The sequence below is a fragment of the Pseudopipra pipra genome, chromosome W (genome assembly GCF_036250125.1).
Source record: "Pseudopipra pipra isolate bDixPip1 chromosome W, bDixPip1.hap1, whole genome shotgun sequence".
In the NCBI taxonomy this organism is placed as follows: domain Eukaryota; kingdom Metazoa; phylum Chordata; class Aves; order Passeriformes; family Pipridae; genus Pseudopipra; species Pseudopipra pipra.
This window is the reverse complement of record NC_087580.1, coordinates 4,819,690-4,843,434: the sequence shown is the minus strand read 5'-3', so window position 1 is coordinate 4,843,434 and position 23,745 is coordinate 4,819,690. Positions and strand designations below refer to the sequence as shown.

The 23,745-nt window shown below is 55.1% G+C and overlaps 3 protein-coding genes and 1 pseudogene across 10 annotated transcripts in view; 2 read left to right on the top strand and 2 right to left on the bottom strand.

The window, feature by feature from the left end:
• Positions 1-3,043: 3,043 nt before the first annotated feature.
• The window catches only part of LOC135404462 (C-type lectin domain family 2 member D-like), a 110,023-nt gene continuing 89,321 nt past the window's right edge, over positions 3,044-23,745 (bottom strand). The window contains exons 1-7 of one of the 5 annotated variants that reach the window (XM_064639228.1): positions 6,862-6,896; positions 6,489-6,551; positions 4,704-4,861; positions 4,402-4,512; positions 3,961-4,142; positions 3,588-3,688; positions 3,044-3,284 (exon numbers count right to left, since the gene is read on the bottom strand). In XM_064639228.1, the coding sequence (XP_064495298.1) occupies positions 3,125-3,284; positions 3,588-3,688; positions 3,961-4,142; positions 4,402-4,512; positions 4,704-4,791 (642 nt within the window). In that variant the 5' untranslated portion in view covers positions 4,792-4,861; positions 6,489-6,551; positions 6,862-6,896 and the 3' untranslated portion in view covers positions 3,044-3,124. Of the gene's footprint in view, positions 3,285-3,587; positions 3,689-3,960; positions 4,143-4,401; positions 4,513-4,703; positions 5,182-6,488; positions 6,630-6,861; positions 6,915-23,745 lie in introns of those variants that run through there. The other 4 variants (XM_064639230.1, XM_064639226.1, XM_064639229.1 and 1 more) reach the window with 4 other exon arrangements.
• On the bottom strand, positions 8,571-10,127 carry LOC135404475 (killer cell lectin-like receptor subfamily B member 1C). Its single transcript, XM_064639253.1, has 3 exons — positions 9,995-10,127; positions 8,993-9,147; positions 8,571-8,768 (listed from the first exon to the last, which is right to left on the bottom strand). Exons 1-3 carry the CDS (start codon positions 10,077-10,079, stop codon positions 8,649-8,651), a joined length of 360 nt encoding a protein of 119 aa, XP_064495323.1. The 5' UTR covers positions 10,080-10,127; the 3' UTR covers positions 8,571-8,648.
• Positions 11,409-23,745, top strand: part of LOC135404463 (C-type lectin domain family 2 member B-like) — a 110,472-nt gene continuing 98,135 nt past the window's right edge. Inside the window, exons 1-3 of one of the 4 annotated variants that reach the window (XM_064639235.1) lie at positions 12,409-12,487; positions 12,788-12,849; positions 14,480-14,516. The gene's annotated coding sequence lies outside the window, so the exon portion shown is untranslated. The other 3 variants (XM_064639236.1, XM_064639234.1, XM_064639233.1) reach the window with 3 other exon arrangements.
• Positions 14,550-23,745, top strand: part of LOC135404803 (uncharacterized) — a 79,139-nt pseudogene continuing 69,943 nt past the window's right edge.

Genomic DNA, 23,745 nt, shown 5'->3' with positions numbered 1-23,745 from the left:
CACCCGCTGGCTCAGGTTCAGCCTCTGTCCACCAGCACCCCCAGGGCCTCTCCCACGGGGACCCTTTGCAGCTCCTCTGCCCCCGGCCTGGAGCTGCAGGGGGTTCTTGTGGCCAGAGGCCCCAAAGGCCTCAAAGGCACTCTTGAACCTCATGCCCACGGGCTCGGCCCAGAGGTCCAGCCTGTCCAGGTCCCTCTGCACAGCCTTCCTACCCTCCAGCACATCCACACTGCAAGCCAGCTTGGGGTCCTCTGCCAATTTGCTCCTGGAAGACTCAATGCCCTCCTGCACATCCCCACGAAAAATAGGCAACAGGACTGGGCCTGTTACCCAACAAGTTCTAGTGCTTGACAAAGGAGCCCACCCAGCAGTGGGGAGAAACTGCTGGCAGGAGATTGAATGGGGGCAATAGACAATGGATGATGGGCAAGTTCTGGGCCATGGCCATTTTTTAGAAAAACAAAGTAAAAGCTTAAGGCCTGCCATATTCCAGGGGTCAGAGACCTGGCAGAGAAATCTATTTTTGAGACCTGGACACCAAGAAGGCAGAATTTCTAAACCACAAAGACCCTTAGAGAAACCAGAGACAAAGACAAAACTAACACAGACAGTTACTGAGGCTTTCTCTATCCATGGAAAAGACAAGAAAAGGACAAAAACTGTGGACTAAGTATCATGCAAAGTGAGAAATCGAGAGCCAATAGAAGAGAGAAGAAGAATTCCTGCAGAGAACTGGTCAGCCAATGGACAGGAATTCCTTTGTCTGTTAAAATGTAGAAGGAGTTAAAAGTTTTGAGAACTGATGTACAGGTGTTAGAGAGCAATTGCTGTGTCCCTTCAGCGCTGAATGAAGTAGGGTCACCTCTGGAACCCAACCAACTGCTCAGAGATTTTATTCCCCAGCTTTCACTGACAGTTTCTGGGGACCCAGATGAGACAAAGCAGCGCCGACAGGGCAGAGCAGAGGAATCGTTGACCCTGCAGCATGTACCAAAGGAGTTTTGGGGAGATCTTCCAATTCCCTGGTCTGGAGAGTTCACCACGCCTTCTTTTCTGGGAAAAAGAACAGGCCATGAATTTTGGGTCCTTGATTTTAAGGCACATAAGGCACAGCAATGGGAAGGACGCAGCGTGAGGCTGAGAGGTTTCTGTCATGGTTTGTGGGCTTGGGTGAGATTGGGCCAGAATTACAGGACACCTGTAAAATCTGGGCTTTGGGAAAGGTTGGAGAGGGTTGGGAAAGGTGTTCAAAGGGTGGTTTTGCCTGAGGTGTTAAACATGGGAGTGGGTCTATCTTCCCAATTCCCAAGAGAAGAGATCCCAGAAAGCTCCCCTGCAGGTTGTGTTTTAAGGAACAGGAGAAGAGACCGAGGGTAAGGGGTTTCTTTCCTGGAGGGAAGGGCTGTCGTTCACTTGCAGGAGCCCTGTGCTGAAATTGCCAGTCTGACTGCCCAAATTGAACACAGCTGGAGATTCCTGCCAGACAAAAAGGGCCAGGACAGAAAGCTCTTGCTGCCCATGGAGTGCCCAGGGTGGCCCCCCAACTGCATCTGAAACCTGAAGGTTCCAGGCTTTCTTTCCTGGGGGAAAGGCCGTGACATCCCAAAGAGTCCCGTGGCAGACAGGTGGGGCTGCACTGTGGGGGTGTGAGGTGTTGGTTCTTTGGTTTCCAGGGGCAATTCCAGAATGGAGAGGACAGACCATGACATCACAAAGGGGCCCATGGCCCAGGGGTTGGACTGCACTAGGGGCTGTGAGACATTGGTGTTTTGGTTTCCAGCAGCCATTCTGGAATGGAGGGGATAGGCTGTGACATCCCAAGAGGGCCCATGGCACAAAGGTGGGGCTTCACTTTGGGGTTGTAGGGCGTTGGTTCTTTGGTTGCCAGGGCCCATTCCGGAATGGAGAGGACAGGCTGTGACACCACAAAGGAGCCCTTGGCACACAGATGGGGTTGAACTGTCACATGGTGGGGGCTTGGTTCTTTGGTTTCCAGAGGCCATTCCACAATGGGGGCCAAAGGTGGTTTTGCAGAATAAAAGGTCGAAAACGGAAATTCCGCCTCAGAATTCCCACCCGTGGCTCCTGCTCGGAGTTGGCACCTGCTCCTGAAAAGGTTTTGGGGGGGTTCCCCTCGTTATTTTAGGGGTTTGGTGCCCCAGTTGAGCGTTGTTCTGTCACCACCGCTCGCGGTGCTGAAAGGTTATTTTGCAGAATAAAAGGTCAAAAATGGAGATCTCACCCAAAACTGAGGTTGTTTTGGTCAACCAGGTCCTGCTTGGAGTCTGCACCCACTCCCCAGAGGATTTTGGGGGGGTTCTCCCCATTGTTTGGGGTATATTAAATTAGTCATCAATTCACCCCAAATGGTGGGTTTGGGATATAAAAATCAGTTATTAACACAATGATTAGCACACAGTTATTAGTTCACAATTAATAATTGGTGGTTTGGGGGCATCACAAATCATGGACAATACACCCAAACTGGTTGTTTTTTTGTGTATAACAAAGCAACGATTTTAAAAAGCACCTTTCAAGCTTCAGTTTTATAAACACCCGCTCTTTATTAATGCGAAACGTTGCAAAACCGGCCCCAAAATCCGCCTTTTTCTACTTAAAACGGACACCCCCGACCCCACTCTCGCAGTCCTCAACCAGGTCCGTACCCCGCCTTTCCCGCACTGCCCGCGGGGGGGCGCAGTTCCCACCCAGGTCCGCCCTGAGGGCGGGGAAAGGGAGGGGGTGGAGCGTGGGGAGGAGTGGCCAATGGGAGTGAGGGGGCACGGTTTAATCGGCCAATCAGCACACACCGAGGGTGAGAAGAGCGGGAGTGATGCGGAAGTAACAGGAGGGTAAGAACGGACACTAAAAGGCTCCTTTCTCACCCCAAAACTGCCCTCAAACCGTGGTCAACGCGGAAAAAGCTTGAAATAAGGCTGAAAAAAAGCGAGAAAAGAGGCTGATTTACCTCCCACCGAAATGGAGGGCCAAGAGAAGCACCGGTCTGAGCTATGCCTATTCTCCTGGTAAGTCCCTAACCAGCTCCTTATACCTGATTTTTTAGATTCACCCCGAATATTTCAGTTGCAGTGCTGGGGTGAACATCCCTCATCTGGCCAGAGATTTAGGTTGAAAGTCCTGGTTTGGGGTCTCCTGTTTTCCCCTTCCAGAGTTCATAGTCGTCGGGGCGGCTGCAGATCCAGTTCTTCTCCGTGTGGCACAGGGATGAGCTGATCCATCCGTCATCGAGGTACCCACAGGGCCCCACACCCCTCACCTCAAACCTGCAATGCCAACGGGACCAGAGTGAGAAAGGGAAGAAAAGAAGAAAACTCCCCCCCCCCCAAAAAAATTAAGAAGAGCTGGGATTTCCCCTCCAGCAGAGAAGGGCTTTGGCTGGGGGGGGTCTCTAATTCTCTGATCAGGGTTGGGGGGCAGCGACCTCGGCCCATCCCAACCCCCCATGGAAAGCCAGGAGCTGCCTGGACACGGGGCAGGAGAAGGTGCCCATCCCAGGATGGGGCATCCCAGACTCCAGGAAATCCCTGGGCCCACCCCGGGGCTCCAGCACGGACACAGGGACCCACCTGCCGTTCAAGGCCGTGCCATTGATCCACTCCCAGCCGTTATCCCTCATTCCCAGCCCGATCCAGTGGTTTGCTTTGCCTTTATAGCGCAGAAGGAAGGCCTGGAAGGCAAAGAAACGTTGGCTTTGGCCAGTCTTGCCTTTCCCACCTCCTCTTTCCCTCCTGTGTCCACCCCCAGCCAGACCTGGGGCTTTTCCCAAGGGCTTGGCTCCCGGCTCCAGCACTGGCAGCACTTTGGGGCCAGCCTGGGGGGTTTGGGGCTGGTTTTATCCTCTTGGTTTCCCCGTGTTTCCCACCCCGGAGCTGCTGCAGAGGCTCAAGCCCAGTCCTCACCAGTTCATCCCAGTCCTCACCAGTTCATCCCAGTCCTCACCAGTTCATCCCTCGTGCTTATGGTAGCCAGTGAAGCTCCCAGGGCCTCACACCTTGTCCAGCCCGTGGTCCAGTTGCCCTCAGCCTCAGAAAAATGATAACATTTTCCTTGGAAACCAGGCCAGGTGTCTGGGCACACGTGGGAGAATTCCGGCTTGGAGAAAGGGGGTCTGACACCAAGAACTGAAACACAGAAAGCTGAGTCAGACACGTGGGCAGCCCTGAAAAGCAGCAAAATGGGATTGATTCCTTGGGGTTTTTTTTTCCAGCAGCTGGAAGAGGGAAGCTGGGGATGATTCTCTTGGAAAAGGTGTGACTGAGCGAGGAGCAGGCGTCTGGAGCAAAGTGCAGGGAAAAAAGGGAGTCACTCACTTTGGGAGCCTCCCTCGGAGCCAGGAATGTCCTGGGATCCTCCCCATGGGGGTGCCTGGGTGGGACTCACCAGTCAGTGCCACGACCAGGCTCAAGCTGAGGATCCCCAGGAACACACTCAGAGCCAGGAGAACACGCACCCTGGGGGATGTTCTCCAGTCTGACTCGGTTCTGTAGGACCCTGGGGTAGGAAAGAGCAGGGTGAGGATGGCCTGGCTCCTCTCTCCTCTGCTTTGCCCTCCTGTGCTGGACCCTCAGTCCATCCTGAGCCCCACCCAGGCCCATCCAGGCCCCCCCACTGGTGCCCCCCAGAGCGAGATGCTCTTCCCACCCCCTGCTCTCCCCTGGAGCGTTTGGTTTTCCCAGCATTACCACATTTGGACTGTTCCTCTGGATCACTGCAGGTGTTCAGTGGTTCCTCTTGGCTTGAAGAATTTGGCCTTTGGGTTCCTTTCCCCATCCTTGCAGAGAAGCCTCAGGGCCTGGGGCTGACGTTCCCTGGGCTCTGTGGGGTGGATGCACTCGGCAGCCTGGGGTGGAAGGAGAGGAGAGGCTGAGGGGACCTGCAGGGAGCTGAGACCTCCTGGGGCACAGCCCAGCCAGCCACAACAGCCCCTGTGGGGTTGGCACTGGCTCTCAGCGTTATCTTGGTGCCAAGGGGCACCATCTGGCAGGGCTGAACCCACATCTGGGAGAGGAGGCCGCACAAAGGACAGAGGGAGGGGAAAAGATAAGGGAGGGAAAGAGAGGGAAGGGACTAAGATTAAAGAGGAAAAAACAACTTCAAACAAATTAATCAGAAAGGAAAGAGAAAGACAAGTTTAAAAACACTTTATTAAATAAATAATTCATTGAGAGGTCACAGCTCAAAGGCAGCTGAAGTGTTTGCAGGGGACAGGAGCCCGTTCAGGGCTCAGAAAAGGCACCGAGGGCTCGGAGCAGAGTTTGTGCTTTGGGAGCCCCTTTGCAAAAACACACAGGGTGGAAAGTAGCCTGTGACAGTTCACAGCACCTGTTCTGCTCGAGTTTTCTGTTTGTGGCTCCCCACAAGCTTGTTTTGCTCACAGGAAACCCTGCTCTGGTTCCTCCTCCTGTGTTGCAGGAGCACAACCTGGTTCCCTGCACCCCGAAACAACAGGGGCAGCAGCTTTTGGTCCTCTGGGGTCTTGTGTAAGTTATTACCAGCACCAAATGGACCAACAGAAGCTCATCAGGAACGTGTCCTGATCAAACAGCAATATTTCACTGCAAAAGTCAGCTCTGAAAGCTGCAAAGGTTTGATTGTGGGTAAACAGACATGAAAAAAGCACAAAGTGGTTCCCTCAGAGGGGATTTGCAGGAGGAAACTCAAGGAGTGCTCAGATAACAGCGTTTCCAGAGCAGTGAGAGGGTTAAATTGGTAGGAGAAACAAACACAGGATGAGCCAGAAGGGGTGGTGCTTCAGCACCCTGGGGGTTTCCAAAGTTGACAGTAAAAAGGCCAGACATTATGCAAGCTCTGAACTGGAGCTGAGCGTGAAAGTGGGGGAGGGACCCTTAGATATGAAGGCTTGTTATTTTATAAACAAAACTATCAGGTGCCTGGACCTGCTTAATATGGCAGAAGCCCCAGTGCACAAGTTCAGACCCCTCATTTCAAGCCAAAATTTCAGTCCTACTTTAATTTCTGCATCACAGTGTCGACTGAACAAATTCAACAAATTCCCTTAAAAAGACCCCCGAACGTTCACCTTGTAAGACCCCACCTGGTGCAGCCTGAGCTCCTGCTCAGGTTTAATCCCTCCCAAACCCAATTCTGAGCCAGAAACCAGTGGGCTGGTGAAGGTTTTAGTATTTGCAAAACTGAACTATCAATTTGAAACTAAAAGAGACCCAGTGCATTTCCTGATTCACTCAGTCCCACTGTCATTTTTGCTCCTTTATGATGACTAATTTCTACCTCCCAGTGTGACTGTACAAATTCTACAAATTCCCCTAAAAAGACCCCCGAAGGTTCACGTTGTGAGACCCCCCCCGGTGCAGCCCGAGCTCCTGCCCAGGTTCAATCCCTCCCAAGCCCACCGTGGTTTCCTGCTGGTTCTCTCCAGCTCCCCCCAAAATCACTGTTCATTCCACTCGACTGAAACAAATTAAAGTCCTTTTTATATCATTATTTACCTCTTTTCACCACGATTTTCTCATTTCTCTTCCCGAGAAGCAACCCCTGTCAGCAACAAGGGGCTGAATAAAACCCAACAAATTCACTGAAGAAGCTCTTACAAGGCATCAAAAATGACAAACCAGCACAACCCCACAGCAGACACTCAAACCAACCCCACGGCAGCAAAAGCTGTAAAACTGTGACCTTTGGCGTTTACTCCTCCCTGCCCTTCAACGTGCCACGTTTAATTAATCAGGTGGTCATTGCAGCCCCCCCAAAGACAAGACCGTGATGTGGGGGCTCAGCCCTGTCCCAGCCGTGGCTCACTGTGGGCAGGGAGCACCCACCACCCCGAGTTTGGCAGCCCAGGAGCTGCTCTGGAGTACTCACCTCGCAGGGCAGCTGTCAACGGGTGGCTGATTTCTCGGAACTGAGTCTTTGAGCCAGAGACAGGACGGGAGTCAACCACAGAGGCGTGGTTTTGACTTGTACAGCTCTTTGGCTGTTCTCCAGCAGATCTCAGTGTGATTCATTTTCCAAGGAACAAAGTCCATTTTTGCACCTTGCTTACTTACAAATATTTAAGAGTTCCCAACCAAGGGATCTGTGATGGGCTGGCCCTGGTTGGTGCCAGATGCTGCTCTGTCACCCCCCTCCTCACCCAGGCAGGGGACAGAATTATTCCAAACTGTCACCTCGTGAAAACTGCACAGTTTGGAGCCAGAAGAAATGAGAAGCTGTTGGGGATGTATGACCACCATCGTGACATCTGAGAAACCCAGGGGGAGGTTTTTGGCTGAAGGGGTCCCACGTGGCTGCTCATAAGTCTGGGATGGAGGCTCTGCACTTTAAATACCATAAAAGATGGACCAGAATGCACCCAACCAAGCACAAATATTGACATAATAATACTTATGACCTTGTTATACAGCCTTTCATTACCACGGGGAATTGTTTCCGTGAAGAAAAGCTCAACAGTCGTGATGAGGGGAGTGGGGAAAGGTATCTCAGGATTGTGCCCAGCGGCTCCTGCCCCGGCAGTTTGGAGCCCAGGGGCACCGAGCGCTGGCACAGCCCATTTGTGTCACTGCTTGTAAAATGTGCCGGGGACCGGCAGGAAAAGCAGCTGCGCGCGTCGAAACTGTTTCCCGGCATTTCTTGGCTCCGCAGGAGCGTTAAAATCGCTGCGAGGGGTTCCCACCGCCCGGGTCTGAAAGAGCCGCAGCGAGCGTGGGAACAGAAGAAAAGACAGGAAATAGAGTAAAATAGAATAAAAGGCTGCACCGAGGGGTCCCCCGGCGGTGTCACTGAACGGGCGGTGTCGGGGGTGGCCAGAAGGGCTGCGCCGAGCGGGGTGGGAGCTGCGAATAAAATATAGAAAATAGAATTAAACGCGACAGCAGAGCCGCAGCGGTGCTGGAGGAGCTGCCCGGAGGGACAGACAGACAGACCCTGCCTTGGCTCGTGGGACCCACCCCCTGTCACTGAAGAGCTGCGACAAGGGGCGGGCGAGGGGCGGCGGCGGCGAAAGGGCCGCCCCGGAGCGGGGAGAGGGGGGGTGTGAACGGAAAAAAAAGAGAGAGAAGGCAATAAAAGACCCGCGACCGAAACAGCGGCACCGACGGACACTCGCGGCGGCACCGAGGGACACTGTGAGGGGGGACGAGCGGCCCCGGGGAGCGTCCCCTGCCCCGCGTCCCTAAAAGAGCTGCCCCGACGGACAGGCAGGTCCGCTCCGCCCTCGGGCACCGGGGGGATCGAGAGATTGTTCCCAACCAGCTCCCCCACAAAGTGAATTTTACAAGTTATTTTTAGTTTTCATTCTTTTCGTAGTTCGATTTCTCCTCCGCCCCCCGACTTTCCCCGGCCGCGGTCCTGCCCGTGCCCCGGGAGCCGCCGGTGGGTGCCGAACCCGCGGGAATCGGGATTTTTTCGCGCATTAACGGTGGGTTTTGGGTGCGATGGAGGCTCAGATCCGGGCGGACTCCGTCTGGCAGATCCACTGCAGCCCCGTGTCGCAGGCGCGGGGGTCGATCCTGTCCCCCTTGAGCGCCCCGCAGGCTCCGGGACCCTCCCCGAGGTCCTGCGGGAAGCTGCGGGTGCGGGAGGGGGCCCGTGTCACCCCCGGGGGGCCCTCGGGGGACAGGGGGGTGCCCACCCCGACCCCCCAGCGCTCCTCACCGGCTCCAGTCCGGGCGGGAGCCGTTCACCCACGTCCAGCCCACGCCGGGCGCGGGCACCGAGAGCCCGATCCAGAAGTGGCGCGTGGGTTTCCTCAGGGTCTCATTGAGGGAATCCTGGCCCGGGGAAAGGAGCAGTGGTGACGCTGCCGGGCCGGGGATGGTCACCCCAAAATAGGCTCCATCCTCACCCCGGGACCGAGCCAGACCCATGTCCCCCCCCGATCTGCCACGGGCACCGCGGGGAATTTGGGAATGAGGGGTGTGATCCCAGGCTTCTGGGGAGCCCTTCGCCCTCCCCTGGGGTGCCTCCAGCCCCTCTGTCCCCTCGGTCCCTTCACCAGCTCGTCCTTGTCCCACGGCATCGCCATCGCGGCCCCGCGGTCCCCGCAGTCCTCCCGGCTCCCGTGCCACGAGTTCATCCTTTCCGAGACCCAGTAGCACTTGGTCCTGCCCAGCATCCAGCCCACGGGGCAGAGCCTGCACCCCTCGGCCTCTGCGGACAGACAGACGGACAGACAGACAGACCCCGGCGTGCTGAGGTACCGTGGGAGGACAGGGGGAGGCTCCAACCTGGCTTAAGTTTGGGGAGGGGGCATCGATGGGACCCCCGGGGGTGGGGGGTTACCTCGCAGGGGGCACAGGATCCTCCTCAGCTCCCTGAAGGTGCCGTCCAGGCTGGCACAGGGGGGTCCCAGGGAGGTGTTCCCCCACCTCCAGGTCGCCTCGGGCTGTACCCTCTCTGCCACCCACCAGGACACTGGGACAGGAGGATGCCCAGCCCGGTCAGGGGCACTGGGGGGGTGGGAAGGGGCAGAGGGGTCCGGGTGCCCCTTCCCAGCCCCCAAACTCACCCCACAGCACCAGGGACAGCGCCAGGGCAGCCGTGAGGGCCCCGAGGAGGCAGCGGGGACGGCGCGGGGGGGCTGTGGGGGGGACCCCCCGGGGTTCTGGAAAGCCAGATCCTACAGCTGGGGTGTGGAAAAGAGCACCGGTCACCCCCTCACCCACCCAGAGCCCGGGGCAGGGGGTCCTGGGGCAAAGCACCCTGGTGAGACCCCCCCCAAACGCCTGCAGCCCCCCCTGCCCAGGAGCAGGAGGAGGTGGGTGCCCCCAAAAAATCCCTCTGCTCCCTCTGTTGGGGGGTCCCAGCTCGGGGGGTGGGACAGCAGCCAAACACAGCCTCGAGAAAACCCCCCAGCCCCTCCTCCCTCAATCCCTGCCTCAGTTTCCCCACCCTGAGCAGCTCTTGGGGACCCCAGGGGTGACATCACCCCACCCCCCCGAGTCCCTCTTCCCCCCCCGATCTGGGGGGGCCCAGCGGACACGACCCCCCCCAGTACCTGCCCCCGGGGAGGACGGGGGGCTCCCCGCAGCCCCTCGTTTCCTCCACTGCTCTAAGGCCATGTAGCCGTCCTGGTCCTCCATGTCCCGCCGCTCAGCGCCGGGGACCCGCAGTGGTCACAGGAGGAAGGGACAGGAAACCAAAGCGCCGCTGCCCCCCCGGGCTGGTGTGAACTGGCAGCGGGTTCGGAGCTTCCTGTACCCAAACCAAAGCCCCACAACTGCTGGGGGGACTCGTCCTGACGGCCCCGAGGGGTGGGGGGTCGGGGGTCTGTGTCCAGAGGAAGGAAACCCACGGGAAGGGACAAGGAGGACAAGGAGACACAGCACGAGGTGCTGGGAGAGAAAAACCACTCCTCACACCCCCGCTAAAATGGTGAAAATAAGAGATCAAGGTGTTGATCGAGATCTCTAAGAGATAAGAATCGATAAAATACCATCAAAAGGAGCACAAAATGAGAGAATTGCTCAATAAAGCACCAGTTCTGTCCAAAAATAGACACAGTTTCATGGAGCTCATGCCTGGTTTTCCCAGTCATGTCTGTAGGGTAACATTGGCTCAGCCAGAAGCCCCACTTCTCTTGCCCCCTAATGAGGAGCAATTTTATTAGGTTAATTAATCACTGATTAATTAGTCCCTGATCTCCTTTTTTTCTCTGCCAGGCACAGGCCAGCATGGGCTCCGCAGGCTGCAGGGCTGCTGCGTCCTGCTGGGGCTTGACCCATCGGTTTTATTTGCCCCAAAAAGGGGGAAATGGCCCCGAATCCCTTTGCCCGAGCGGAGGAGGGGACAGAGTTCTGGCAGAAAACTCCAAAAGTCGGTTTTGCCCAGCTTGGGAAGAACAAACCAAACAGAAGTGAGGTGGGACCCCCCAGCAGCACTTCTGTGCTGTCCTCCCCCCCCCCCCCGAAGCCCTCCCTGGGGTGCTGGAGGGTGACTGGGCAGACTGGGAGCACTGGGAAGGGGCTCAGCCCCCCCGTCACCCCCGGGAGCTCCAAGGCTCCAACAGCCGGGATGGAACACGGCGGAGGGAGCAGGGGAAGGGACGGGGCTGCCGGCGCTGGACGGGGCGCGAGGGACAGACAGGTGGGGAAGGCAATAAACAGTAAAAGGGCGACGAAAGAAAAAACTCGGCGGCAGCGAAAGGGCCAGTGAGTCACACACGTCCCGTTTCACATCCACACGGCAGAGCCACGGCGGGGGGGGGGATCGAAAAACAGCCAATGGGAAGCGTCAGAGACCCCGTCAGCCAATGGGAAGCGTCGAAGGGCCCCTGTCAGCCAATGGGAAGCGTCGAAGAGCCCCATCAGCCAATGGGAAGCGACGTGTCCTGATGTCAATTAAACCACACTGAGAAGCTGCTGGAGAAGAGCAAAAAACAACTTTTCAGTTGTTGCGTCAGTTGCGGAGTTTGTTTGCTGGTTTGTGACTAAACCGACCCTACCGCGAAATCTCACAGTCACTGAGAGCTGCCCTGCGAGGTGAGTACTTGAGAGCAGCTCCTGGGCTGCCAAACTCGGGGTGGCACAATCCCGAGCACCCTCTCAGGTGCTGCTTCTTCCCCTCGGGAGGCTGAGCCCGTTCTGCAGCTGCCCTGAGCCAGCAGCGTCCAGGCAATGGCACCCCCATGTCGCGACAAAGCCACAACAGGGAGCTTGTCTGCAGGTGTTTTTTTTTTTTCTTTTTTTTTTTCAAAAAAACCCAACCCAACCCAAACCAGCAAAACAACAAAAAATTATGAAAAAAACCAAATTCCAGTTCCCTGCCTGCAGTTTGAAGTTCGTGTGTTTTCTTATTTCCTTCTTAAAAGAACACCAGGATGGATTTAGAAAAAACTGTTAGTCATTAATCCATTCCTTTCTTGTGCCCACAAGAACTACTGGTGAGTGACCTCTCCCTGATCCCTCAGCACGACTTTAGAGCCTTTCCTCAATTAAACATTTCCCCCGATAATGAAAGACTGTATAAAAAGTCATAAATATAGTTAGGACAATATTTTGGGTTGGGTGTATTTTGGTCCATCTTTTCTGGTATCATTTAAAGTGCACGCCCCCATCCCAGCCACGTGGGACCCCTTCAGCCAAAAACCTCCCCCCTGGGTTTCTCAGATTTCCAACCAGTGGTCATACATCTCCAACAGCTTCTCATTTCTTCTGGCTCTGGACTGTGCAGCTTTCACGGGGTGAAAGTTTGGAATAATTCTGTCCCCTGCCCGGGTGAGGAGGGGGGTGACAGAGCAGCATCTGGCACCAACCAGGGCCAGCCCATCACAGATCCCTTGGTTGGGAACTCTTAAATATTTGTAAGTAAGCAAGGTGCAAAAATGGACTTTGTTCCTTGGAAAATGAATCACACTGAGATCTGCTGGAGAACAGCCAAAGAGCTGTACAAGTCAAAACCACGCCTCTGTTATTTGACTCTCTTCCCCTGTCTGTGGCTCAACAGACTCAGTTCCGGGAAATCATCCACCCGTTGACAGCTGCCCTGCGAGGTGAGTACTCCAGAGCAGCCCCTGGGCTGCCAAACTCGGGGTGGTGGGTGCTCCCTGCCCACAGTGAGCCACGGCTGGGACAGGGCTGAGCCCCCACATCATGGTCTTGTCTCTGGGGGGGCTGCAATGACCACCTGATTAATTAAACGTGGCACGTTGAAGGGCAGGGAGGAGTAAACGCCAAAGGTCACAGTTTTACAGCTTTTGCTGCCGTGGGGTTGGTTTGAGTGTCTGCTGTGGGGTTGGGCTGGTTTGTCATTTTTGCTGCTTCTTCAGTGATTTTGTTCGGGTTTTTTTCAGCCCCTTGTTGCTGACAGAGTTGCTTCTTGGGAAGAGAATTGAGCAAATTGTGGTGCAAAGAGGTAAATAATGATATAAAAAGGACTTTAATTTGTTTCAGTTGAGTGGAATGAACAGTGATTTTGGGGGGAGCTGGAGGGAACCAGCTGGAAACCACGGTGGGCTTGGGAGGGATTGAACCTGGGCAGGAGCTTGGGCTGCACCAGGGGGGGTCTCACAACGTGAACCTTCGGGGGTCTTTTTAGGGGAATTTGTGGAATTTGTACAGTCAACACTGGGAGGCAGAAATTAGTCATCATAAAGGAGCAAAAATGACAGTGGGACTGAGTGAATCAGGAAATGCACTGGGTGCCTTTTATTTTCAAATTGACACTTCAGTTTTGCAAATACTAAAACCTTCACCAGGGCATTCATTTCTGGCTCAGAATTGGGTTTGGGAGGGATTAAACTTGAGCAGGAGCTCAGGCTGCCTCAGGTGGGGTCTTACAAGGTGAACCTTCGTGGGTCTTTTTAAGGGAATTTGTTGAATTTGTTCAGTCGACACTGGGAGGCAGAAATTAAAGTAGGACTGAAATTTTGGCTTGAAATGAGGGGGTTGAATTTGTGCACTGGGGCTTCTGCCATATGGAGCAGGTCCAGACACATCATAGTTTAGTTTCTGAAATAACAAGCCCTTCATCTGTAAGGATCTCTTCCCCACTTCTGTGCTCAGCTCCAGCTCAGAGCTTGGGCAAGGTCTGCCCTTTATCCTGTTGCACTTTAGAAACCCCCGAGATGAGGAAGCACCCCCCCCTTCTGGCTCATCCTGTGTTTGTTTCTCCTACCAATTTAACCCTCTCACTGCTCTGGAAACACTGTTATCTGAGCACTCCTTGAGTTTTCTCCTGCAAATCCCCTCTGAGGGAACCACTTTGTGCTTTTTTCACATCTCTTTACCCACAATCAAACCTTTGCAGCTTTCAGAGCTGACTTTTGCAATGAAATATTGCTGTTTATCAGGACACGTTCCTGTTGCTGCTGATAACTTAACACAAGACCCAAGAGGACCAAAAGCTGCTGTCCCTGTTGGTTTGGGTGCAGGGAACCAGGTCGTGCTCCTGCAACAGTGGGCACAGGGAGGAGAAACCAGAGCAAAAGAAGCTTGTGTGGAGCCACGAACAGAAAACCCGAGCAGAAGAGATGCTGTGAACTGTCACAGGCTACTTTCCATCCTGTGTGTTTTTGCAAAAGGGCCCCCAAAGCACAAATTCTGCTCCAAGCCCTGGTGCCTTTTCCTCCCTTTTGGCAGCAGCTCCTGAGCCCTGAACAGGCTCCTGTCCCTTGCAAACACTTCAGCTGCCTTTGACCTGTGAGCTCTCAATGGCTTATTTATTTAATAAAGTGTTTTTAAACTTGTCTTTCTCTTTCATTCTGCTTAATTTGTTGGGGTTGTTTTTTTCCTCCTTAATCTTTGTCCCTCCTCTCTCTTTCCCTCCCTTATCTTTTCCCCTCCCCTCGGCCCTTTGTGCTGCCTCCTGTGCCGGAGGCATGTTCAGCTCAGAACAAAGTCCTGCCAGACTGCCCTTGGCACCACGACAACTGGCTGAGAGCCAGTGCCAACCCCACAGGGGCTGTTGTGGCTGGCTGGGCTGTGGCCCAGGAGGTCTCAGCTCCCTGCAGGTCCCCTCAGCCTCTCCTCTCCTTCCACCCCAGGCTGCCGAGTGCATCCACCCCACAGAGCCCAGGGAACGTCAGCCCCGGGCCATGAGGTTTCTGTGCCACGATGGGGAAGGGAATCCAAAAGCCAAATTCTTCAATCCAGGAAGAAACACTGAACACCTGCAGTGATCCAGAGAAACAGTGCAAATGGGGTAATGCTGGGAAAACCCCAAACCTTCCGAGGGAGGGCGGGGGGTGGGAAGAGCATCTCGCTCCAGGGGGAGCACCAGTGGGATGGGGATGGAGCCTTTGGGTGGGTGTGGAGCAGCCCAGGCACAGCTGCACTGAATTCCATGCTGGGGAATTCACCTCTGGAGGCTGAAGATCCGTCTCCAGGCCCTCAAACACACCTTTGTGGCTTTGAAGGACTCCTGAGCCCCCAGAGGGCTCCCTGGATGGGCCTGGGTGGGCCTGGGGATGGACTGAGGGTCCAGCACAGGAGGGCAAAGTAGAGGGGAGAGGAGCCAGGCCATCCTCACCCTGCTCTTTCCTGCCCCAGGGTCCTACAGAACCGAGTCAGACCGGAGAACATCCCCCAAGATGTGTGTTCTCGCTCAGAGTGTGTTCCTGGGGATCCTCACCTTGAGCCTGGTCATGGCACTGACTGGTGAGTCCCACCCAGACACCCCCATGGGGAGGATCTGGGCCAGGTGCCTCCGTTTTGGGAGGTGGGAGGATCCCAGGACATTCCCAGCATCAAGGGAGGCTCCCAAAGTGGGTGACTCCCTTTTTTCCCTACACTTTGCTCCAGGCACCTGCTCCTCACTCAGTCACACCATTGCCTTTCCCAAGAGAATAATCCCCAGTTTCCCTCTTCCAGCTGCTGGAATAAACCAAGGAATCAACCCCATTTTGCTGCTTTTCAGGGCTGCCCACGTGTCTGACTCAGCTTTCTGTGTTTCAGTTCTCAGTGTGAGACCCCCTTTCCCTGAGCCGGAATTCTCCCACGTGTGCCCAGACACCTGGCCTGGTTTCCAAGGAAAATGTTATTATTTTTCTGAGGCTGAGGGCAACTGGACCACGGGCCGGGCAAGGTGTGAGGCCCTGGGAGCTTCCCTGGCCACCATAAGCACGAGGGTTGAACTGGTGAGGACTGGGATGAACTGGTGAGGACTGGGATGAACTGGTGAGGACTGGGCTTGAGCCTCTGCAGCAGCTCCGGGGTGGGAAACACGGGGAAACCAAGAGGATAAATCAGCCCCAAACCCCCCAGGCTGGCCCCAAAGTGCTGCCAGTGCTGGAGCCGGGAGCCAAGCCCTTGGGAAAAGCCCCAGGTCTGGCTGGGGGTGGACACAGGAGGGAAAGAGGAGGTGGGGAAGGCAAGACTGGCCAAAGCCAACGTTTCTTTGCCTTCCAGGCCTTCCTTCTGCACTATAAAGGTGAAGCAAACCACTGGATCGGGCTGAGAATGAGGGATAACAGCTGGGAATGGATCAATGGCACGGCCTTGAACGGCAGGTGGGTCCCTGTGTCCGTGCTGGAGCCCCGGGTGGGCCCCAGGGATTTCCTGGAGTCTGGGATGCCCCATCCTGGGATGGGCACCTTCTCCTGCCCCGTGTCCAGGCAGCTCCTGGCTTTCCATGGGGGGTTGGGATGGGCCGAGGTCGCTGCCCCCCAACCCTGATCAGAGAATTAGAGACCCCCCCCAGCCAAAGCCCTTCTCTGCCGGAGGGGAAATCCCAGCTCTTCTTAATTTTTTTGGGGGGGGAGTTTTCTTCTTTTCTTCCCTTTCTCACTCTGGTCCCGTTGGCATTGCAGGTTTGAGGTGAGGGGTGTGGGGCCCTGTGGGTACCTCGATGACGGATGGATCAGCTCATCCCTGTGCCACACGGAAAAGAACTGGATCTGCAGCCGCCCCGACGACTATGAACTCTGGAAGGGGAAATTAAGAGACCCCAAACCAGGACTTTCAACCTAAATCTCTGGCCAGATGAGGGATGTTCACCCCAGCACTGCAACTGAAATATTCGGGGTGAATCTAAAAAATCAGGTATAAGGAGCTGGTTAGGGACTTACCAGGAGAATAGGCATAGCTCAGACCGGTGCTTCTCTTGGCCCTCCATTTCGGTGGGAGGTAAATCAGCCTCTTTTCTCGCTTTTTTTCAGCCTTATTTCAAGCTTTTTCCGCGTTGACCACGGTTTGAGGGCAGTTTTGGGGTGAGAAAAGAGCCTTTTAGTGTCCGTTCTTACCCTCCTGTTACTTCTGCATCACTCCCGCTCTTCTCACCCTCGGTGTGTGCTGACTGGCCGATTAAACCACGCCCCCTCACTCCCATTGGCCACTCCTCCCCACGCTCCACCCCCTCCCTTTCCCCGCCCTCAGGGCGGACCTGGGTGGGAACTGCGCCCCCCCGCGGGCAGCGCGGGAAAGGCGGGGTGCGGACCTGGTTGAGGACTGCGAGAGCGGGGTCGGGGGTGTCCGTTTTAAGTAGAAAAAGGCGGATTTTGGGGCCGGTTTTGCAACGTTTTGCATTAATAAAGAGCGGGTGTTTATAAAACTGAAGCTTGAAAGCTGCTTTTTAAAATCGTTGCTTTGTTATACACAAAAAAACAACCAGTTTGGGTGTATTGTCCATGATTTGTGATGCCCCCAAACCACCAATTATTAATTGTGAACTAATAACTGTGTGCTAATCATTGTGTTAATAACTGATTTTTATATCCCAAACCCACCATTTGGGGTGAATTGATGACTAATTTAATATACCCCAAACAATGGGGAGAACCCCCCCAAAATCCTCTGGGGAGTGGGTGCAGACTCCAGGCAGGACCTGGTTGACCAAAACAACCTCAGTTTTGGGTGAGATCTCCATTTTTGACCTTTTATTCTGCAAAATAACCTTTCAGCACCGCGAGCGGTGGTGACAGAACAACGCTCAACTGGGGCACCAAACGCCTAAAATAACGAGGGGAACCCCCCCAAAACTTTTTCAGGAGCAGGTGCCAACTCCGAGCAGGAGCCACGGGTGGGAATTCTGAGGCGGAATTTCCGTTTTCAACCTTTTATTCTGCAAAACCACTTTTGGCCCCCATTCTGGAATGGCCTCTGGAAACCAAAGAACCAAGCCCCCACCATGTGACAGTTCAACCCCATCCGTGTGCCAAGGGCTCCTTTGTGGTGCCACAGCCTGTCCTCTCCATTCCAGAATGGGCCCTGGCAACCAAAGAACCAACGCCCTCCAACCCCAAAGTGAAGCCCCACCTTTGTGCCATGGGCCCTCTTGTGATGTCACAGACTGTCCTCTCCATTCCAGAATGGCTGCTGGAAACCAAAACACCAATGTCTCACAGCCCCTAGTGCAGCCCAACCCCTGTGCCATGGGCCCCTTTGTGATGTCACAGCCTGTCCTCTCCATTCTGGAATAGCCCCTGGAAACCAAAGAACCAACACACCACACCCCCACAATGCAGCCCCACCTGTCTGCCACGGGACTCTTTGTGAAGTCACGGCCTTTCCCCCAGGAAAGAAAGCCTGGAACTTTCAGGTTTCAGATGCAGTTGGAGGGCCACCCTGGGCACTGCATGGGCAGCAAGAGCTTTCTGTCCTGGCCCTTTTTGTCTGGCAGGAATCTTCAGCTGTGTTCAGTTTGGGCAGTCAGACTGGCAATTTCAGCACAGGGCTCCTGCAAGTGAACGACAGCCCTTCCCTCCAGGAAAGAAACCCCTTACCCTCGGTCTCTTCTCCTGTTCCTTAAAACACAACCTGCAGGGGAGCTTTCTGGGATCTCTTCTCTTGGGAATTGGGAAGACAGACCCACTCCCATGTTTAACACCTCAGGCAAAACCACCCTTTGAACACCTTTCCCAACCCTCCCCAACCTTTCCCAAAGCCCAGATTTTACAGGTGTCCTGTAATTCTGGCCCAATCTCACCCAAGCCCACAAACCATGACAGAAACCTCTCAGCCTCACGCTGCGTCCTTCCCATTGCTGTGCCTTATGTGCAGGCAAAAGGCCTTAAAATCAAGTCCCCAAAATTCATGGCCTGTTCTTTTTCCCAGAAAAGAAGGCGTGGTGAACTCTCCAGACCAGGGAACTGGAAGATCTCCCCAAAACTCCTTTGGTACACGCTGCAGGGCCAATGATTCCTCTGCTCTGCCCTGTCGGCGCTGCTTTGTCTCATCTGGGTCCCCAGAAACTGTCAGTGAAAGCTGGGGAATAAAATCTCTGAGCAGTTGGTTGGGTTCCAGAGGTGACCCTACTTCATTCAGCGCTGAAGGGACACAGCAATTGCTCTCTAATACATGTACATCAGTTCTCAAAACTTTTAACTCTTTTTACATTTTAGCAGACAAAGGAATTCCTGTCCATTGGCTTACCAGTTCTCTGCAGGAATTCTTCTTCTCTCTTCTCTTGGCTCTCGATTTCTCACTTTGCATGATACTTAGTCCACAGTTTTTGTCCTTTTCTTGTCTTTTCCATGGATAGAGAAAGCCTCAGTAACTGTCTGTGTTAGTTTTGTCTTCGTCTCTGGTTTCTCTAAGGGTCTTTGTGGTTTAGAAATTCTGCCTTCTTGGTGTCCAGGTCTCAAAAATAGATTTCTCTGCCAGGTCTCTGACCACTGAAATAGGGCAGGCCTTAAGCTTTTACTTTGTTTTTCTAACAAATGGCCATGGCCCAGAACTTGTCCATCATCCATTGTCTGTTGCCCCCATTCAATCTCCTGCCAGCAGTTTCTCCCCACTGCTGGGTGGGCTCCTTTGCCAAGCACTAGAACTTGTTGGGGAACAGGCCCAGTCCTGTTGCCTATTTTTCGTGGGGATGTGCAGGAGGGCATTGAGTCTTCCATGAGCAAATTGGCAGAGGACCCCAAGCTGGCTTGCAGTGTGGATGTGCTGGAGGGTAGGAAGGCTGTGCAGAGGGACCTGGCCAGGCTGGACCTCTGGGCCGAGCCGGTGGGCATGAGGTTCAAGAGTGCCTTTGGTGCCTTTGGGGCCTCTGGCCACAAGAACCCCCTGCAGCTCCAGGTCGGGGGCAGAGGAGCTGCAAAGGGTCCCTGTGGGAGAGGCCCTGGGGGTGCAGGTGGACAGAGGCTGAACCTGAGCCAGCGGGTGCTTGGGTGGGCAAGAAGGCCAAGGGCAGGCTGGCCTGGATCAGAAAGAGTGTGGCAGCAGGAGCAGGGCAGTGATGCTTCTGCTGGACTGGGCACTGGTGAGGCCACAGCTGGAGTGCTGTGTCCAGCCCTGGGCCCCTCAATTCAGGGAGAACCTTGAGGGGCTGGAGTGGGTGGAGAGCAGGGCAATGGAGCTGGGCAAGGGTCTGCAGTGCATGGCCTGTGAGGAGCAGCTGAGGGAGCTGGGCTTCTCCAACCTGGAGATGAGGAGGCTCGGGGCTGACCTTCTCCCTGTCCACAACTTCCTGACAGGAGCCAGGTGGGGGTCAGCCCCTTCTCCGAGGCAACAGGCGACAGGACAAGAGGACACGAGGACCTGCCTGTCAGGGGCTGTTTGTCAGGGACAGGAGCAGGACTTTTTGGAGAGAAACAGGGATTAGGTATTGAAATGGGCTGCCCAGGGAGGTGGTGGAGTCACCGTCCCTGGAGGTGTTTAAGCAAAGACTGGCCATGGCACTGAGTGCCGTGGTCTGCTTGACGTGCTGGGGATGGGGCGTAGGCTGGACCCCGGTTGATCTCACAAGTCTCTGCCAAGCTCATGGACTCTGGGCTTCTGTGCCAGCCCAGCCTTTGGGGACAGCGTGCTGGTGGCTCCGAGGCTCCGTCCTTGCTTTGCCTTGCCCATCTCATTGCACAGCAATGGGGCACAGGCTGAGCCCCAGGGACACCAGAGCCAGGCGGCCTGAGCTCTTTTTCCTGCAGCGTCTGCCTGGGGCAGCCCAGCCAGGCCTGAGTCTCTGCAGGAGAGGCCAAGCCCAGCCAGAGAGGGCTCAGCCCTCTGAGGCTGCACTCACTGCAAAGGGAACAAAACATTGGCCCAGAGGACATCCTGCCCCCAAATGGAGAACTGGAAAGGTCAAGAATAAAAAAGTCACCCCTCTCTATTCTTCAAAAAATGTTCAGACCTCTTTCCTAAAAGCATCCAGGACTCGGGTCACTCAGTTTTCTCTCTGACAAGGGTTTTTCCGTGGTTCCCCTCAATTCCCAGCCTGCCCAGGATCACTTATGAGGTCCCAACCCCCACTTTTTCCCCCTCTCCCACCCCTTACCCATCATCCCCCAATCCCCAACCCCCTCATGCTCACTTTGGTGGGTTCCACCTTTCTCGTTTCCCCCACTTTTCTGACCTCTCCCACCCCTTTCCCATCAGCCCCCAATTCTCAGTCTCGCTCCCCCTCCACTTTTGGGGGGTCCCACTCCCCTCCCACTCCCTTTGGGGTCCCACCACCCCTTTTATCCCCTCTGACTCACTGACCCCCCCCTTCCCAACACCCCCTCTCACCCCAGAGCTCCTCACCTGCAGCCGGGGGAGCTCCCAGTAACACCAGTGCCCATAAATGTCCCCCCCAAAAAAAGGGTTAGGTGGGGTCCTGGGTGGGCTCTGAGTGAGTTTGGGGGTTCCTTGGAGCATGGCCCCACTGGCTCCCAGTTCCCCTCTCTGTAGTTCCAGTCACTCCCAGTATGATCCCGGTCACTGACAGTCACTCCTAGGGTGGTTCCTGTATGGTCCTGGTCACTCCCAATAGGATCCCAGTTGCCCCCAAGGTGGTCCCAGTTGCTCCCAGTCCCCCCCAGGATGGTTCCTTTCCCTCTCAGGGACTCCCAGTCTGAGTCCAGTATGGCCCCAGGCACATTCAGTCACTGCCTGGACGATGCCATTTGCCCCTGCATGGTCCCAGTTGCTCCCAGTATGATCCCACTATGAGTCCAGACATTCCTAGTATGATCCCAGGAACTTGAAGTATGAATCCAGTTTGATCCCAGTCATCCCCAGTATGGTTGCAGGACCTCTCACATACTCCCAATATTATTGCAGTCACTCCCAGGATGATCCCATTATGAACCCAGTTGCCCCCAGCGTGGTTCCAGTTGCTCCCATTCACCCCTACTGTGCTTCCAGTCACTCCCAGTATCATCCCTGTCACTCCCAGCCACTGCCAGTAGATCCCACTTGCCTCCAACATGCTCCCAGTCACCCCCAGTATCATCTCAGTCACTTTTAGTCATACCCAGTATCATCCCACTATGATCCCAGTCACTCCCGGTACGATACCAGTCTGTCCAAGTAGGATCCAAGTTACCCCCTGCATGGTCCCAGTTGCTCCCAGTCACCCCACTAGAGTTCCACTCCCTCCCAGTCCCTCCCAGGACCATCCCAGTAGGATCCCAGTGACACCCCAGATGGTGGCACTCACACCCAGGATGAACCCAGACATGCCCTGGCACTCCCAGTAGAAAGCCATTTGCCCCCAGCAGGGTCCCAGTTCCTCCCAGTCACTGACTGTGGTTCCAGTTGCTCCCAGTATGATCCCTGGCACTCCCAGTCACTCCCACTGTGATCCCAGTCAGTCCCAGTATGATCCCAGTCACTCCTGGTCTCTCCCAGTATATCCCAGTTGCTGCCAGTGTGGTCCCACTCACTCCTGGTTTCTCCCAGTAGCTTCCAGCATAATCCCAGTCGCTCACAGCCACTCCCAGTCACCCCCAATATGGTCCTAGTTGCTCCCAGTATGATCCCAGTCACTCCCAGTATGATCCCACTTGCTCCCAGTATATCCCAGTTGTGCTAACATGGTTCCAGCTGTCCTCAGAATGCTCCCAGTCACTCCCAGTATGACCCCAGTCACCCTCACTGTGGGCCCAGTGGCTCCCAAGATGATCCCATTGCCCCCAGCATGGACCAACTTGCTCCCACTGTGGTCCCAGTATGACCCCAGTTATCCCCAGTGTGGTCGCAGTTGCTCCCAGTTCCTCCCAGTGTGATCCCAGTTGCTCCCAGCAGAGATTCAGTTGCTCCCATTATGATCCAGTATGATCCCTGTATGATCTCAGTACAATCACAGTTACCCCAGCATGGTCCCAATTGCTCACAGTTGCCCCCAACACAGTCCAAGTCACTCCCAGTGTGGTCCCAGTCACCCTCAGGATGGTTGCAGACTCTCCCAGTATAGCCCAGTTGCCCTCAGCATGCTCACAGTCACACCCAGTTACTTCCACTTGCCCCAGGATGCTTCCAGTTCCCATCAGTAGGATCCCAGTCACTCCCAGTCTATGCCAGTTGCCTCCAGAATGCACCCTGTCACTCCCAGTCACTCCCAGTTTCTTCCAGGTTGATCCCAGTTTCTCCAAGTGTGTCCCCAGTTGCCTTCCAGCACGGCCCCACTGGATCCCAGTTCCCCTCTGAGTAGTTCCAGTCACTCCCAGTATGATCCCAGTCACTTACAGTCACTTCCAGGATGGTTCCTGTACGGTCCTGGTCACTCCCACAGTGATCCCAGTCACTCCCAGTCACTCCCAATAGGATCCCAGTTGCCCCAAGGTGGTCCCAGTTGCTCCCATTCCCCCTCATGACGGTTCCTTTCCCTCTCAGGGACTCCCAGTCTGAGTCCAGTCTGGCCCCAGGCACTTTCAGTCACTGCCTGGATGATGCCATTTGCCCCCTGCATGGTCCCAGTTGCTCCCAGTATGATCCCACTATGAGTCCAGTCACACCCAGTATGATCCCAGGAACTTGGAGACAACTTCCAGTACGAATCCAGTTTGATCCCAGTCATCCCCAGTATGGTTACAGTCCCTGTCACATACTCCCAGTATTGTTGCAGTCACTCCCAGGATGATCCCTGTCAGTCTCAGGATGATCCCAGTATGAGCCCAGCACAGGCCCGGCTGCTCCCACTCTGATCCCAGTTTCCCCCAGCGTGGTTCCAGTTGCTCCCATTAACCACTTCTCTGGTTCCAGTAACTCCCAGTATGATCCCAGCCATTCCAGTACAATACCACTCTATCCTAGGAGGATCTAAGTTACCCCTGCATGGTCCCAGTTGCTCCCAGTCACCCCACTACAGTTCCAGTCCCTCCCAGTATGATCCCTGTCACTGCCAGTCTCTCCCAGTCTCTCCCAGTTACTTCCAGTCTGTCCCAGTCGACCTCAGCATGCTCCCAGTCACACCAATTATGCTCCCAGTCAGTTCCAGTGTGGTTCTAGTCACTCCCAGTATGATCCCAGTTGCCCCCAGCCTGGTTGCTCCAGGATGGATCAGGAATGGGGACAACCTGGAGTTCCCCCCGTGTCACCCCGTTCTGGGGGGGCTCTGGGGGGGCACCTGCACCCCAACACGGCACCCAGTGCTCCACAAAAGGGGCCGGGA

What these genes read in the sequence shown, in the direction of transcription:
- LOC135404475 (XM_064639253.1), bottom strand. Translation starts at nt 10,079, where the DNA reads ATGGAGGACCAGGACGGCTACATGGCCTTAGAGCAGTGGAGGAAACGA. An exon ending in CCCGTCCTCCCCGGGGGCAG is followed by an intron (nt 9,148 to 9,994) that starts GTACTGGGGGGG and finishes GTCTGTCCGCAG; the next exon opens with AGGCCGAGGGGTGCAGGCTC. An exon ending in CGTGGGACAAGGACGAGCTG is followed by an intron (nt 8,769 to 8,992) that starts GTGAAGGGACCG and finishes TCCCCGGGCCAG; the next exon opens with GATTCCCTCAATGAGACCCT.